We start from the raw sequence: 17,730 nt of genomic DNA, 5'->3' as shown, positions 1-17,730 counted from the left end.
ACAGCTCAAGCTGTTTCTCCTTCAGGGGAGCCAGCCCTGACCCCTGACCTCATAGCACCATGTGCCCCATCTTCCAGCATCTACCACATTGCCCCACCTTGTTTAGTGGGTTGAATGGTGTCCCCCCAAAATTCCCATCCACCTGGAACCTCAGAACTGACCTTGTTTGGAATAAGGGTCTCTCAACTGTCATCAAGTTAAAGATCAAGCTGAGCTCATGCTGGATTAGATTAGACCCTGAATCCAACGATAGTGTTCATGTGAGAGGCAGAACAGGACACACAGGGATGGGACTGATGCATCCACAGAACTCCAAGAATTTTCCAGGGAGAGACACCTGGGACGGCATCTCCCTCACGGCCTCAGAAGGAACCAACCCTGCCAGCATCTTGATTGCAGACTTCTGGTCTCCAAAACTGTAAGAGTTGTTCTGTTGCTTTGGGCTGCCCAAGGAGCCATACATGCCTTGTCTGTTGGATGGTTTGCCTCTCTCTAACCACCTGCCCCCAAGACAGTAGTCCCTGAGAGCTGGCCACACGTCTGTGTTCACCGTCAAATCCAAGTGCAGGCATAGTACAGGGCATACAGCAGGCACTCAGCAAGTGCAGATGATGGTTGGATGGATGAATGAATGAGTGAATGAATGCATGCATGTTCTGAACCCTGTCTGTCTGCTTTCTGCATCTTTCTACATCTCTGTAGATGAATCCAAATATTCAGTCTTTGTGTGACATGGCCACACAAATTACAGTACAAAGTTTGAGGCAAAACTGTGCTACTTTGCATTTTGTTATTGTCTTTGTGATGGCTCCCTTTTTCCTCCATTGAAACCTAAAACCATTTAAAGTGCATTCAATTAGTCACCATCCACCTCATTTTATTCTGGAGAACGTATAATTTGTTCCTGGCCCTCAATAACTTGGTAACCCAGAGAGTTTCCTGCCTCTCCCCAGCTTAGGAAGGTCAGGCCTCAGACAGCACAGGTCTTCACTCTGACTCCACACGCCCTAAATTCTGGCGTTCTGTCCCCAGTCTGCGGATTCTTCTGGCTTCCGCCCTGCCCTCAGTTACAAGGACATCAGGGGATACTCGACACATATGCGTTTCCATATGGATTGAATTGAGACTGGGAGGTGGAGGAGGGTGGTTCCGAGCTATGGGCCCTGGCCTGGCTTCTTACTGCACAGACTACATTTTGGTGACTTTGATTTAATTTTCTGAGTTCCTCTTTTTCCTTCTCCTTTGGGAAAAGGTTCATGTGCTTCAGCATGTGAACACTAGATGGCAGCAAAGAAGAAAGTCTCCTTACCTGGGCTTCCCTTGCTGCAGGAGGGACCCTGGCCCAACTGAGTCTCCACCCAAGGCAGGACTGCAGGTGTCTTATTCATCTGAGTACTTATAAACCACAGAAATTTATTCCTCACTCATCTGGAGGCTGGAAGTCCAAGACCAAGGTGCCGGCAGATTTGGTGTCTGTGATGAGGGCTTGCTTCCTGGTTCACAGGCCAAATTCCTGGGCTTTCTTGAAAAGTCTTCATCTCTGATCACCCTCTGAGTCACCACAGGCCCATTAAGGTGGGCAGGTTCTCCTCTGCGTGCTGTGGTCCCCACCCTGCCCCCATGGAGAAATTGCAGGAGGTCCTTTGCATTCCTGGGTTTCACCTGCCTGGTCCCTGGAGATGTGTTTACTCTTCTCCCTTTCACCTCTCCTTTACCCCTGCTGTCACCTGGTCCAGTTGGTGACACTCAACTCTGAGGGATGGGAGTCCCACAGCCTCTGCCAAGTGTAAGTGGAGCTGGGTGCGATGTGCTGATCTCAGCCCCCTCCTTTTCCTAGCGGCCTGCCCCTGAGGTGGCTTCCGAGCCTCAGCTTCCTCATCTGTGAAATCGGGGTGACAAGGGGTCCCCTGCACAGGCTGGGTGGGGCGAGCCAGGCAAAGCTCTATGGGGGCCGTGGGGGCAATGCTGGTTGTCACATCTGTGATTGACAGTGGGGCGGAGACCTGGTGGGATCCCAGCTCCACCAAACTGAGTGACAGCGGGCAAACCACGCTGCCTCACTTTCCCTATTTGTACAACAGGGCTAGTGATTCCTTCCTCATGAGGCTGGGGTGAGGAGTACAGGCAATGATGGTTAGAGACAGAGGGGCTGGGGATGCTGAGTGTCACCTGTGTGTGCTCAGGACTGGGGCACTGTCCTGAGCAGGAGCGGCCTGGGGAGGCTGAGGCCAGTGGGGAGAGGACAGCGCCGTGTGCGGAAGCTGGGGATGGGTCTCCCTGCAGCCCCTGCCCTGCCTGGCCACTTCTTGTGTGGCTGGCTCCTTGTCATCTCTCAGGTCTCAGCTCAAAGGTCCCCTCTGCAGAGAAGCCTTTCCTGACCTCCTTCTCCCGAACCAGCTACCACCTCCCCCAGCCCAGCCTAGTACTCTCAGCCCAGCCGCGTGGTGCCCTCTCGCCCCCCTCCCTCTCCTGCTCTCTCTCCCAGCCCTTTTCTCCCCCTCTCCTTCTGTCGCCTGCTCTCTTCTACAATCATTTGCTCTCTTTCTGTCTGCCGGGCCTCTGTCTGGCTCCACCAGTCAAGGACAGGGCCTGGCCCGTTTCCCTGTGGCCTGGCCTTGTCTGGCCAAGCAGGTGCTTGTGGAGAAAGTGAAATAACTAAAGTCCTCCACGGGGTTTACCGTTTCCTTTTGGGTTTTGAGGAATAATTTTTATTGATGCTGTCCACATCCTAGGATTATACTGGAAGTTTGTTTCTGGTTTTTAGGGAATGCGGTAGTTTAGATCTGGTTGTTTTCCTGGTGGGATTAAAGGGATCTGGTGTTTGCACCAATCCTTCCAGGACGCTTTTGGAATGAGAATTTGTGCTAAACACCTAAGAGCTTCTGGGCCTGCGCCAGCTGCTGGGCTCCTGAAAAGGAGCTGATGGTCTCATTTTACAGGGAAGGAGGCTAAGCCTTTGAGAGCTTCGGTGACTTGCCCAGAGTCCTGCACACTGGGTAATGGCAGATCAAGACCAGAGGCCAAATCTGCAGAAGACAAAGCCCATGCTCATTGCTCTTCTGGGCACCTGGCACCTGCTGGCCCGGAGCACATGCAGGAAACCATCACTGAAGGAAGTAGGGGGTGTCCCACTCATTTAGACTTGATTGAGCAAAGCCTGTTTAGAATCATCTTCAAGGTCATTTCATGTACACAAGTGTTTATTGCCCGTGTTTTAAGTGTCAGGCCTGGGGAAACTGTAGGAAGGAAGGTGGACACGGGCCTGCCAGGGAGCAAGAAACAGACGCGGCAACATGATTCACTCCAAGTAAGAGGAAAGGTGTCAGGGCAGGCTCAGGTCCCAGGGGACAGGAGACAGGGGATCTGATCAAGACCTCTCTAAGGAAATGATATTCTAGCAGAGGAGGGGGGAAACATTTCAGGCAGAAAGAACAGCCCATGCAAAGATGCAGATTGGAGGGAGTGTGGTGCCTTCAAAGATGGGAGAGATCTTTACATGCTGGAGTGAAGAGAGTGAGGTGGAGATGCAGCTAGGGAGCCGAGCTGGGCCACCTCCAGGGACCTTGAGACTGGGCCATGAGTTCGAATCACGTCCTAAGGAAAATGGGAGAGCGATCCAATTCACCTTCTCGGGTGATCCTCCTGGCAGAGGTACAGGGAGAGGGTTGGAGCCCAGAAATTTATTCCTTACTGTTCTGGGGGCTGGAAGTGCAAGCCCAAGGTGCTGGAACAGACGCTGTGGGGAGGGCAGAGTGGACCATGGTGTTCATCCAGGCTGAAGGGTGGCTGCACAGTTTCTTCCGGGTTTCCCAAGAACAAGAAGCAGCTTCAGGAAGCTGAATTCATAGCAGAGAAGCAGGAAGGAGGCTTTTCTAAGCCCGACGCCCTGCAGGGAGGGTGCTGGTGCTGGCGTCTGCAAGGATCGGCCCCTAACAGGGTGTGCCCCACAGATGGAGCAGAACTGGACAGAGATGCACCCTGGCCTCTAGCCTTGGGAGCAGGGATCCTGGTCCAGCATCTTGGCATTAGTTGGGGCTGCCTCCTGGAGGTGCAGGGGAGTGCCCTTTCCGCTCATGGTCTCCAGTCTCAGCAAAACCCTTGGTCCCAGCTCCTGAAGACTTACGTTCTTGCTGCTTCCTCCCACACCCCAGGCCAAGCCGCACTCTTCCAAGCCTCCAGCATGAAGAGTGCCGACCCTCCCCTCCGGGGCCAGCTCTCCACACCCACGGGGTCTCCGCATCTCACCACGGTCCACCGGCCTCTTCCCCCAAGCCGCGTCATTGAGGAGTTGCACAGGGCGCTGGCCACAAAGCACCGCCAGGACAGGTGAGGCCCTGCCACATGAGGGAGACCTGTGCTGCCAGAATCCCTGCCTGGCCAGCCTCAGACTGTGCAGCTCATGCCACACCCAGGGCCCCGGCTGGGTCTCCCGTTCTACAGTCACTGTCTTGAAATTCCTGATAACTTCCGAACAAGGAAGCCACATTTTCATTTTGCACCTCGCTCTGCAGATTACATAGCTGATCTTGGTTCCCACATTCTGGGATGGGGTGCACAGTGAATGTGCACTGTGGGAACCTGGCCACCAAGTCCTGTGCATGAGCCCCTCAGGACCCAGGGTGGGGTGGGAGCTTTGCAAGAGAGAATGACTTAGAGAGAAGTGGCTGTTCCACTTTGTCCCAGGACGCTGAGGGCTTCATTGTTGTCACTGGGCAAGAGTGTAAGGCAGCCTAGGCCTGCAGCTTACTCTTATTTTGGATCACATGTGTCGCATGGACTGTGAAAGATTAGAGGTAAAATAGGTAACGGGAGACAGTATAGTTTGGAGGAATATTAGACAAAATTGTCCTTCTCAGTTTTTGTGAAGTCCTCGCCCTGAACGTTGATTGCACTACATTTTGGCAGGTTTTATTACTTGCATGTTCTGTGCTTTTCAAAACAGCGTGTTGTAAACAGCCATTTGCCTTGAACTCAAATCCTCATGCTTCTTCTTGTGTGTCCAGGATAAAAACCCTGGGTTTCTGGGTGAAGGGGGTAACCTATAACCTGAACCATCTTTCTGGTTTAGCTTTCAAGGAAGAGAAAGTAAAGGGTCTCCAAAGAAGCGGCTGGATGTCCGTCTGTCGAGGGCGTCCAGCGTGGAGCGGGGCAAGGAGAGGGAGGAGGCTTGGAGCTTCGACGGGGCCTCGGAGAACAAGCGAACTGCCGCTAAGGAATCTGAGGAGAACAAGGAGAACCTGATCATCAATTCTGAACTCAAGGACGACTTGCTTTTGTATCAGGACGAGGAGGCGCTGAATGACTCCATTATTTCTGGTGAGGAAAGGATGGCCCATTAAGTGTGGGGATCTCGGCCAGAGGTCTAGTGTCACCAGGGGGTCGGGGACAGAGCTCGTGCCTGGGGGAGGAACAGGTCGAGGGGGTGCACTTGGGGAGAAACAGGAGGGGGGCTGTGTCCTCTGGAAATGAGCCTCTCCTGAAACAAGCTGGGGTGGGGGTGCACAGCCAGGCTTAGAGCAGGGAATTAGAAAATACCCTGGGGAAATTGTTTTGAGAGTTGCATATTAGTTTTCATGTGTATGTGAAAAAAAACCCACAAAAATGGTGAAGCAAGTGACTTTGAGAATGCCACCCCTGAGGACAGTGTGGCGGACAGTATATAGGTGATGTACAGATGCTCAGTGTACAGAAGTTATAGCAAAAAAAAAAAAACAACAACTGTAACAAGTAAAGCAAGGTGAGATGGAAGCAGGAGGAGAGGGAGGGAGAGACATTGCTCTATTGATCCCAAATGGCCGTCTCAGAAGTGGTGTGAACAGGACAGGCAGCGTATGCTTGTTTGGGAGCAGATGCTCACAGGGTCCTTGGAAGCCAGCTCGGTATTTGTCCTCATGGTGCATTCTCGAGGTCAGAGTAATTGCTCCGTCCTACCCTTGAGGACTCCAGGGCTCGGGACGATAGAGGCCTGCAGACCACCCTGTGATGAAGGGAGAATGAGGCTCAGGCTGGGGGTTTCCCTCCCAGCTGGTACCGGCTGTGCGGGGCCCTCTGGTTACTCCCAGGAAGGTCCAGGGTGGCCGTGGTGGTTGGCCTGCAAGGGAAGAATCAGGAAGCGTTCGTTGCTGTTGTTCCTGGAAGCATCTCATGGTGACTGTTACAGGCATGGGCAGAGCTCAGGCCATGTCTCCCTGGGTGTCTGTGGGGAGCAGGAAAGGGCATCAGATGTCGGTGCTGACCCTGGCTGGTACTGAAGGCATGCGGTGGGTACTGTGATGGGTGGACAGGCTGGCAGCCCAGGGCTCCATGGCCTCCCGCTTCCTGCTGCTCTGGAGCCTTTCCACCGGGTCCGAGGAAGCAATTCTGAATATGTGGCTGCAAAACATGAAAGGGGTGGGGGTGCTGTTACCTGTGTGTTTGGAGGAGGCCGACTTCCACCGCGGAACCAGTGTCTTTGTGGCAGAAACTAGGAGCTGCTCACTGGCCTGAGGGCACCGACGTCTCTGAAGAGGCTGGAGCCTGTGGTGTTCTCCAGACTCATCAGGCCCTGGAATCCTTGCCCTTAAACACCTGTGAGCCTCCAGCAGAAGGGTGCTATGTGGGTGCACTTCTGAGAACAGCTGGTGTTGGGGTGGTCAAGGGCTAGAGGAGGGTCCCTCAGCCTCAGCACTAGTGGCATGAGGCCAGGCGATTCTCTGCTGGGGAGAGGGCCATCCTGGACACACTAGGATATTCTGCAGCATCCCTGGCCTCTCCACACTGGATTCCCCCAGTGAAGACAACCTAAAATGTCTCCAGACTTGGCCAGATGTCCCTGAGGGGCAGAATCACCCCCAGCTGAGAATCACTGGCATAGTCTGTGCCCCTGGTTTGGGGGTGCCCTTCCATAAGTCCCTTACCCACTCCAGGACACATGCTTTCATTGGTGAGAGGGAGATGGGAACTGCTTCCTCTCGACATTGACAATGTCAACAGCCAGGGCCCTTTACCGGGTGTTTCTTGTGTCCGGGACGCTGGTCTAAGGTTGTAACAAGAAATGTTTTGTCCTCACAGGAGCCCCATGAGGCTGATGACATCATAGTCCTTATTTTACAGATGCGTAAACTGTGGCATAGGGAGGCCGTGTAACTGGCCATGGCCATGCAGCTCGTTAGTGCCAGACTGGGACTTGAACCCAGGCTGCCAGTGCCAGCTTTCCGCTCTGTGCTAGACCCTCTCTGAGGATGAGTGGATTAATCCACGTCAGCCCTTGGCACAGGGCCTGGCTCAGGGTGTACCTCGGAGAGCACTTCTTCCTGTCCTCAGCAGCCACACGGGGAGGAGAGCCCCTGGGGAGGAGAGCCCCTGGCCCAGAAGGGTCTCCCAGCTTGACTTTCCTTTAGGGCATTATTAGGCCGTCCAGATGCAGTGTCCTCACACCTGGCATTAAAGGCATAATGCAGTCATCTTATTTAAACACAGAAGAGGATGGGAATCTGCGTTTCACCTCTCGGGAGCCTCAGGCCTGGCCCGGATGTGCCCTCAAAAAACTTTGTGGCAGCATGGTTGAGACGCAGAGTTTGTGCACTGGAGATGGCATCAAAGCACACCTAGTGGCACCCTTGGCTCCCGCCTCTGTCCCTCCCGCCCAGCGCCTGCCTTCTCTGAGTGCTCTGCACAGGGACGCCTCCTGCTCAGCCAGGTGGCCTGGTCACAGCCAGCTGTGTTAGCCTCTTGTGGCTGTTGTAACACCTTATCATCTGCTGGGTGGCTTATGACCACAGAATTTACTCTTCTGCAGTTCTGGAAGCTAGAAATCCAAAATCAAAGTGTGGGTAGGGTCGTGCTCTCTGCGAGTGCTCCAAGGAGGAGCCATTCTCTTCCAGTTTCTGGTGGTTCCTGCGTTCTTGGCCTGAGACTCCCAGCCCTGCCTCTGTGGGCACATGGCCATCTCCTCTCCCTCCTTCCTCTCCCCTTCATATAAGGATAGTCATTGCAGGCAGGGCCCATCTGGATAATCCTGGATCATCTCCTCATCTAGAGATTAACTTAATTACTTCTGCAAAGATCCACTTTCCAAATAAGGTCACTTTCACAGGTCCTGGGGATTTGGACTTGGGCACATCTTTTAGAGAACCCCCTTTCAACCCCCTGATTCCACTCCTCTTGGTTAACTCGTTCCTCTTCTCATTGAGCCAAAGCTAGGCTCTGGGCTTTGACCCACAAAGCCCCCTCCATCCCTGGGACCTCTGTGGCTGGGCCGGTCCATGGCCTCCAACAGAACGTGCTGTGAAGCTTGGACTTGGCCCTGGGCACGTCCCTCCCCTGTCCCTGCCCCATTTCCTTGTTGTCAGATCGAAGGCCCTCATTGTTGGCTTCTATGACAACACTGAACCTTCCTTCCTAGCTGAGACACAGTTGCAGATTCACACTAATTCTTGTTGTTCTCTATTCTCTGTCTCTTTGCTACCTATCAATTACTTATGTTGACTGTCTAATTTTGTCTGTATGAGGGATCATGCTGGTATCTGTCTGTGTCCCGTGGTGTGTCCATCATCCCATGGTACCTGGTTCTAACAGTCAGTAAGCAACTGTTGGAGGTGTGGCTTTAAACACATCTGTGACCCTGATGAATCCCTGATTTGTCCCTCGAGCCAACAGCCCCTAAGCTCCAGGGTGTCTCTGTGGACTGTACGCATCCGCATGGGGACTGGTGCGCATTGCACAGCTTACATCTCCAGATCTCGGTTCCCATCTGTGCCCTGGGCTGGGACTCTTCCCCATTTCAATCAATACATCTTAGCCTCCTGCGAAGCTTTTGGCTTTGTGCTGATGTCCAGATGACCCTGAAGTCCTCTCTGCTCCCCTTGGAGCAGTTCACGGGTCCAGCCTACTCCCTCTTCTCTGGCAATGGCTCGCTGTGCTCTCCTGCCTGGACTTGGCCTCCAGGCGGTCTCTCTGTGCCACCATTGCCCCATTTCTAGTTCATTCTCCACACAGGTGGCCACAGGACCAGGGTCCCATGGAAGTTGGATAATGTCACCTCTTGCTTAAATCCCTCCAGTGGCTCCCTGAGGCACTGAATGCCACATCCTCCCCAGTGTCTGTGGCCCCACCCCATGTGGCCTGCCTCCCTCTCCTGGCTTGCCTCTCCCTTGGACCCAGCCCATGGGCCTCCCTGATGGTCCTCACACCCCAACCACAGTCCCTGAGACTCTTGCTGTCCCTGGAGGTGTGCATGGCTCCACCGCGTTTAAAACATCGCTCAGTGCAGGAAGCCACCTGGCCGCCGTGTGGCAACACTTGGCCCCTTCTTCTCACCCAACCTTATTTTCCCTATGGCAGGGTCCCTGACCCCAATATCATTGGCTTTGCCCATGCAGCCTCTCTACCAGCACGTGGGCTCCGAGAGACCAAGTCTTCGCCTCTGTAGTTCTTACAGCTCACGAGTGCTAAGTGCAAAATAAATATCAGTTAAATGAATGAGCCAGAATGGGCCAATGGGGGGTTAGAGGAGCCAGTGCCTGTAAAGTACTAACAGGTCCAGGTCCGGGGAGCCCTCATCCCCGTACTGTTTCTCCCATGGTGTGGCTCGGACCCGAGCCTCTTGTTATTTGTCCTCGAAACCTGGTGTCCGTAAGTGAATACGGAGTTGGAGCTGGGGTCTGAGATTGGGGGAAGGTAGCACTCATGGTAGAAACTCATTCTGGAAACTGCTGTCGTGAACGTGGCCCAGGCCCACCGCTGTAGTGCACTGTGCAACGTGTTACAGGGGATGTCATCTGCAAACCCTGGGTGAGGTCCCCTTTCCTCCATGGGTCTTTTGTGGGCCAAGGTCAGGGTTCCTGTCTGACCCTGAGAAACTCCTTGTTGAGGGCTGGGCTCATTGCACAAACTGGCAGGTATGTCTGGGGTGCAGCCTCCAGCCATTTGCAAATTGAGCTTTCTGTGTGCTGGTCCCAGGGTATACAGTCTAGGGTCCCTGAAGCCCTGAAATCAAGTGCAGAAAAGAGTGATTTGCTTTTGTCACATTCTCAACTATGTCCCCAATGCTCCAGAAGTGATAAATCTCTGAGATAAAATGCTGTGGGAAAATTCAATATTGGTCATAGAGAAAGTCTATAAATGTTGCTTTTTTGGGGGAAAATTACTCACAGTAGGAAAGGCCTGTAAGAGTATTTTGTTTTGCCTGGTGCAGACAATGGTGAATAATGGTTGTTATTTGCTTCTCTCTGCAGTGTGTTGGGTTCAAACCCCATTCCCACTGTCTCGCCTGATACGTTATTTTCGCATCTTCATGGTGTGAAAGCAGAAAAGCACCAGGCAGCAAATTAATCAATTATTAATCGCAACAACTACTATTTTATTCATTTGATTATCCATTTATTCTCTCTCTCCCTCTCCATCTCCGTCTCCCTGTCTTTCCCCTGTTGAGGGAGGCTTGGCAGACATTGTCTTATCCCATGTGAAAAAGAAAATTTTTGTTATCAAACATTTTTGTGAACTTCAATTCTCTATTAGAATGGAGAATGCATCTGCATCAGAATTTAATTTTCGGAAATGGTGGAGGCCCTATGCCCACATGCACACGCGTGCCCTCACACAAAGGCTTGCACACGGGGTGCCTTCGTGGGTATGCCTGGTCAGTGGTGGGTGAGCAGGGCCTTGCGCGCATTCTCCAGTCATCAAAAGCGAATTTTATGAGAAACAGTCTTTGTGTTGTCACTGCCCCAAGATTTAAGTTTTAAAACCTGTCAAAAAAAAGATGTTTGTGTTTTGTCTTTTCTCTGCGCTGAACCCAAGAGTCATGACCACAGCTGTCTGGTTTGTCACAGTGTCCCGGCTCTGGGCCCAGTAGAAACACGTGAGGAGGGAGAGCGAGGGACTGAGGGGCTGCTATGGGAATCAGGGCTGCAAGGGAAGAACCTACTGATGCAAGAAAGCTGACTTCTCCAGAGCCCCCCAGCTGCCTGTGCTGCTCCTCCTCCTGCAGACAGCTTCTCCCAGGTGTTCATGACAGCAAGGCTGCAGGCTGGGACTCACCACTGTGTCTCACCTGGGCCCATGTAAGCACAGCACAGGCCCTCCACTTCATCCATGCTGGAGTCTTAGTCCCTTTGAGTTGTCATAACAAAATCCCTAGACTCTGTTCTGTGTCTTACAAACAACAGAAATTCATTCCTCACAGTTCCAGAGACAGGGAAGTCCAAGATCAAGGTTCTGACACGTGGGGTCTGGCGAGGCCCCACTTTCTCATAGATGGTGCCTTCTATGTGTCCTCACATGGCAGAAGGGGCCACAGAGCTCTCTGAGGCCCCTTTCCTAAGGGCACCAATCCCATTGGTGAGGGCTCCACCTAATGACCTAATCACCTTCCAAGACCCTACCCCCCAAATACCATCACATCGGGGTTAGGCTTCAACATAGGAATTTTGGGGGACACAAACATCTGGCCCCTGGCATTGGGAATGTCGCAGGGAGGGCTGTCTGTGCAGGGTGGGCCTCCGTCTCTGGGGCTTACTCTATGTAGTGAGACTCGCTGCAGGGTTTGGCCACCCCACTTGCCTCCACATGTTTCTTTCTAGCTCTGTGACCTTGGAAAAGTTTCTTAACCTTTCTGTGTTTCGGTTATACCCCTTGTAAATGGGGGTGACAACAAAGTTCTTATGAAGGTAAACAGGGGTGCTCACCGAAGTATAGCTTTGTCTCATTGTGCTCAGCATTCTGGTTGCCATGGTAATTAGCACTGTCATCCTCATCACTGTGGCTGAGGAGCATGCAGGAACAGGGAAGAACTGGGCATCCACCACTCATCAAAATCCTGCCTCACAGGCATGAAGCACAGTTTAGCTCCCAGTTTGTCAATGTTCCATAGCTGATTTGTGCTTTCCCTCATTCCTCGGCCAGGTCATCAGTGAGAGCGTTGATGTCCCTGCCGCTGCCTGGGTACATCTCTTCTCCATCCACATATGCAATTGATGTGTTTGTGTAACTGGCTGTGGTTTTGCTTGCCTGCTTAGCAAGGGACAAGGGCAAGGAGAATTAATCGCTGGGGTCCATGTGCCAGGACAGTCTTGTGGGGACCTTTGGGTCGGTCAGGAGAAACAGGCCCCAAGAAGGCCTCTCGATGGCACCTGCCATGAGCCACCTGTCCCAGACCAGGTTAGGTAACCCACGGCGCCCAGACTCAGATTACTCTGCCCACTGGATTGACCCTGGGCAGGTGGTGGCACATCTGGGCCCTGGCTGCCTGTCGGTAGCTCACAGGTGATGTCAGTGACCCCCTTGTCAGGTTGTCCCGGGGGCGGATGAGACAACGCTCATGGAGGGCCTGGCCTGTGTGGGGCACATGGCGCTCACATGGTAGCCCTGCTGCCAAGGTTTTCTGAGGGTGTGTCCCAATAGCAAAAGAAAAAAAATCTGATATTCGTACATTATTTATGAACTATACATTAGAGGTACCATGCTAATATACTGCGTACTTTATAAAATGTACATGCAAGATAGTAATAAAAGGTGACCCGAGAGAGTGACTATGTACATATTGATATGTTCTAGCATAGCCTGCCCCACTGTGTCCTAGGAGCGAGGCCCTAGGAAGTGCATTTCAGCAAGCACAGGGGGGTTCTAGTGCTGGTGCAGGAGTGGAAAAGTAAATACTAGCCCCCACAATCCCATGAGTCAATTCCAGTCAGCTAGGCTGTACAAGAGTAAAGGGACATATGGGATTTCCCGGCTTTATAGATTCTTTTTAAAGCTTCTTAAGACACACCCTTGCTGTGTATTCAACAAGTACTGTATGTCCCAATCTAGGCCTGAAGGATTCTAAGGAGAAACTAGACACAGTCTCCAACCCTCTAGGAACTCATGACTGACCTTAAAAGCTGATGTTCACCATAAACTCAACAACGCAAAAGAGGGCTGGGTCGGGAGTTGAAATGTGTCTTAGTCCGGTTTTCACACTGCTGATAAAAACATACCTGAGACTGGGTAATTTATAAGGAAAAAGAGGTGGTTGTATTTTTCATTTTGTTTTGTTTTGTTTTTTGTTTTTTTTTTCTAAGATGGAGTCTTGCTGTGTTGCCCAGGCTGGAGTGTCATGGCACGATCTTGGCTCACTGCAACCTCCACCTTCTGGGTTCAAGCAATTCTCCTGCCCCAGCCTCCCAAGTAGCTGGGATTACAGGTGCATACCACCATGCCTGGCTAATTTTTGTATTTTTAGTAGAGGCAGGGTATCACCATGTTGGCCAGGCTGGTCTCGAACTCCTGACCTCAGGTGATCCACCCACTTCGGCCTCTCAAAGTGCTGGGATTACAGGTGTGAGCCACCACACCCAGCCAGAGAAAGAGGTTTAATGGACTTACAGTTGCACCTGCCTGGGGAGGCCTCACAATCATGGTGGCAGGAAAGAGAGAATGAGAACCAAGCAAAAGGAGTTTTCCCTCATAAAACCACCAGATCCCATGCGACTTATTCACTACCACGAGAAAAGTATGGGGGAGACCACCCCCATGATTCAGTTACCTCCCACTGGGTCCCTCCCACAACACTTGGGAATTATGGGAGTTGCAATTCAAGATGAGATTTGGGCGGGGGCACAGCCAAACCGTATCAAAATCCTAAGACAAATGTATGACGCCAAGAATGTGGTGACACGGGCATTGGATGACATGGAGAATGTTACACGGAGAGAGGCGACACTCAGGCAGTTCCTGGTATTGTCTAAATGTAAAGAAAACCCTCTTCGCAGGCTCCAGGACCCTTTCCCCAGCAGACATACTTGAAAAAAGGGAATGCTAAGGTGTTATTTGAATGCCATTTTAAGTGTGGGGAGGGTGTACTGAAAGGCTTCATGCAGTGTATCCTTTTGTAAAGTGAAGAGCCACCTGCAGCGAGTGAGGACTCCCCCACAGTCATCTCCATGGTGACTTCACAAAACAGCAGGCAGCCCCTGCCTTTTCTTGAAAGTTGGGGCTAGAGATTTGAAAGGCTGTGGAAACCCAGCCACTCCCCGCACAGACACCAGATGGCGCTGGAGATGCTCGCTGGGATGCAGGATGCTTGGGAGAACCTCGTCTCAGGGCGACCTGGTGGGCATCTTGCAGCGGAGGCAGGTCTGGCCCAGGGTGGTTCTGGCTGAGCACCAAGCAGCAGAGCTATCAGAGTGGGAACGCACAGCCCCAGTGACAATCAGCTGAAACAGGGCTGCCCACCCCGCCCCGCCCTTTTTTTTTTTTTTTTTGAGCTATTACTTCCCATCAAGTACCTTGATAAGCATTTTTCATGCATTTTATTGCCTAAGTCCCTTGACAAGGTGATGAGACAGCTGCTATTACTGCTTTTTTGTGTGTTAACAGTAGAGGAAAACGAGGCAAAGAGAGGGGATGAAACTTGCCCATTTTGAATCCAGGGCTTTCCAGCTCCACAGCACATGACTGTAGCCCACTGTTTGTCCAACGCATGAGCACATCATAGGTGCCAGGCACTTCCCTGGGTGCTGTGGACACAGCGATACAAGCCAGGGTCCCAGCCCGCAGGTGCCTATAGCAGGGAGGAGGCAGGACCCCCCAGGAGGTGATTTCAAGATTGGGGGATGAGCACCAGATGGGTAAGGCAAAGAATACTCTGTGATTTGTGCATCTGAAAGCAGCCACTCTGGGCCAGCCATGTGCTTATAAAAGCATTGGCAGGAACTGTATCGGTCTCCCTGGGGCCTGGGCCTCTGCACTTTGCAGGCTCCGCAAGGGTGAAGGTCAACCTTGTGTGTCTTCTTGGCTGGGCTGTCCCACCCAGCTATTGAAATGCTAGTCTGGGTGTTGCTGTGAAGGTATTTTGTAGATGTGATTGTCACCTGCAGTCGGTGACTTTAAGGGGCTTTGAGTGGCCCTCTCCAGTCAGTTAAAGGATTGAGAATAAATTGGAGTTTCCCAGAGAAGAGGAAATCTTGCCTCAAGCCTGCGGTATCCGCTGCAGCCGCTGGCCTGCCCTCCAAATCCAGGACTTTACAGCCCCCACGATCGCATGAGTCAATTCCTTAAAATAAATTTCTTAAAGCACACACATATGCACATATATGTGTGTATATATATATAGAATGTGTATGTACATACATGTATATGTACGCATATGTATATGTGTGTGTGGTGTGTGTCTATCCCATTGCTTCTGTGTCTCTGGAGAGCCCTGACCCAAACACCTGGTGACTCTCAAGAGCTGCCAGGATGGAGAACCAAAGCTTTAAAATGAGGAGTCCTGGTCATCGAGGTAAAGGCTTTCCACATAGGGATGGCTTGAGCCTGGGTGTGGAAGTGAGACGCATGAGGTGCACAGGGTAGCATGGTTGTTGCAGAGCCCAATGTAAGACCTAGGGACTGGCCATGGAGAGAGACCTTTATTCACCCCGAAAAGAAAGCTGGAATTCAAAAGACACCAAAGTGTGAAGCCTCTGAGGGTTGTCCCAAGTCACTCACCTCCTGGCTATGTGGCCTTGGACCACACTGTGGGACGTTGTCATCTGCAAAATAGGAAAACTAAATCCTAGCACCTGCCTCATAGGGCTGCGGGGAGATGACGTGGGAAACGCATTCAAAGGCTACCTGTGGGCCTGGCATACAGCAGGGGCTCATTCGATCTTGGCTGCTCTTGCTGCCATTGGTGGGAAGCGGTGCAGGATCTCCTGCAGCTGAACTGATCTTTCTGGAGCACAGACCTGATGCTGTCTGTCATGATTCAAGCCTTTGAAAGGGCCCCAGGTGGGCTCCAGAGGAAAGATAGGGAGGGGCCATGAGGAGGCCCGGGCAGGAGGGGATGGGGTCTGCAGGGAGCGTCAGAGTCAGCTCCAGCCGCCGTAACAGGATACCACAGAGTGGGTGCCTGAAACGACAGACGTTTGTTTTCTTACCATTCTGGAGGCTGAAAGTCCAAGAACAAGGGGATTTCCGGTGAGGCCTCTGTGTCCTTACGGGGCTGTTCCCCTGTGTGCTGGTTGGTGAGAGTGGGTGGTGAGTACTCTGGCCTCTGTTTCCTCTCCAAGGACACCAGTTCCATCACATCGGGGCCCCACTCTTGCAACTCCTTTAACCTTAGTTACCTCCTTACAGGCCCTACCCGCAAATACAGTCACACTGTGGGTCAAGCCTTCAACTTGTGAATTCTGGGGCAGAGCGGTGGTCCACAGTTGAGTCATAATGTGGGAGACTGAGGCAGAGAAGAGAAATTGGTAGGAGCTGGGGAGTGGGGATGGTGCTGCTGGACTCCGTTCTTGGAGCTGTGGGCCCCTGGCTGAAAGAGAATATGCAGAGGGGAGGAAGCGGGCGATGATTCACCAGCGACCTGAGTTGACTAGAGGGGCCCTGCCCAGCTCCACGCTGACAGGGACCATATAGTCAGTCAAGAGCGTTTATTGAGCACCTCCTGCAGGCACTGTGAGGAAAGCCAAGTCACATCCACAGAGGAAGGCCGTGGTCAGCAGCACCAGCATCTGTCCGGTGGGTGTGTCCCTGGCATGTGGCACCAGCACAGCGCGTGAGGTCTGATCCTCAAAGCTGCTTCATTTTGTTTTCCAATGGCCCTCTGCATCCCCTGCTTCTGGTGGAACCCAGGTAGCACTAGACTTTTCTGTTTATTTGTAGGTAGTGAACCGCCACTCAGTCCGAGTCGTAAACACTGTTTGGATTCAGAGGTCAGAATATCCTTCCCCTGTGATGCTCTAACTTCTAAGTCAGTTCGGTGTTTTGCCGGCTCCCTCCTCAACTGAGCCCCTCCGTGGCAGGAGGCCTGGGGTTGGGATCCTCCCCTTTGCCCTGCTCACTCCCCAGCTTCGGCGTGTGTGCCCCCAGGGAGTGCAGGCTAGCCTGGGATCTGGGGGCCTTGGCTGGGCTCTGAGCTCTGTGTGGCCATTCAGTTTGCCCACTTGGGTCCCAGTCTGTGGGGCTGGGACCTGCTGGAGGTTCAATTTCCCTTTAAAAAAGGTCATGATGATCCCTCTGAGAATTACTTTGAGAAACTGGCAACTCAATGATGTGAGATTGCCTGCTCCAAGGCCCTTCTGTGGAGGACGGCGAGGGCTGCTGTGGCCTCCTGCTCCTCTCTCTTTAAAATGAGCAGGTCCATCCGCAGCAGCCCAGGCAGCAGCTCTAGGGGCAGAGCCATCGAGGACCTAGCGGAGCTATCCTGACACTTCAACAGGTCAGGGTGGCCACTGTGCGTGGCATGGCACTTAGCACAGCTGAGCAGTTAAAGGGCCATATGGAGGGCCCTCTGTGTGGTTGACAGGTGTCCATGGAGCACTCTCGGTGCCATTGACGGGTGTGCGTGGAACGCTCTCTGTGCCATTGACGGGTGTCCATGGAACACTCTCTGTGCCGTTGACGGGTGTCCATGGAGCTCTCTCTGTGCAGTTGACAGGTGTTTACAGAAGTCTCTTTCTGAACAGTTGACGGGTGTCCATGGAACACTCTCTCTGCAGCTGACAGGTATTTGCAGAAGTCTCTTTCTGTGCAGTTGATGGGTGTCCATGGAACACTCTCTGTGCAGTTGATGGGTGTCCATGGAATACCCCCTGTGCAGTTGACAGGTGTTTACAGAAGTCTCTTCTGTGCAGTTGACAGGTGTGCATGGAACACTCTGTGCATTTGACGGGTGTCCATGGAACACTCTCTGTGCATTTGACGGGTGTCCATGGAACACTCTCTGTGCAGTTGACGGGTGTCCATGGAACACTCTCTGTGCAGTTGACGGGTGTCCATGGA

The 17,730-nt window shown here is 52.5% G+C and overlaps 1 protein-coding gene across 5 annotated transcripts in view; it reads left to right on the top strand.

The window, feature by feature from the left end:
* The window catches only part of LOC116463375 (phosphatase and actin regulator 3), a 272,708-nt gene that overhangs the window by 192,354 nt on the left and 62,624 nt on the right, over positions 1-17,730 (top strand). For all 5 annotated transcript variants that reach the window (XM_058434605.1, XM_058434608.1, XM_032146459.2 and 2 more), the window contains exons 6-7: positions 4,152-4,326; positions 5,069-5,316. In XM_058434605.1, coding sequence (XP_058290588.1) covers positions 4,152-4,326; positions 5,069-5,316 — 423 coding nt within the window. The remainder of the gene's footprint in view (positions 1-4,151; positions 4,327-5,068; positions 5,317-17,730) is intronic.

The sequence above is a fragment of the Hylobates moloch genome, unplaced genomic scaffold, assembly GCF_009828535.3.
Source record: "Hylobates moloch isolate HMO894 unplaced genomic scaffold, HMol_V3 SCAFFOLD_34, whole genome shotgun sequence".
NCBI classification, from domain to species: Eukaryota; Metazoa; Chordata; class Mammalia; order Primates; family Hylobatidae; genus Hylobates; species Hylobates moloch.
This window is presented reverse-complemented; position numbering and strand designations above follow the sequence as displayed.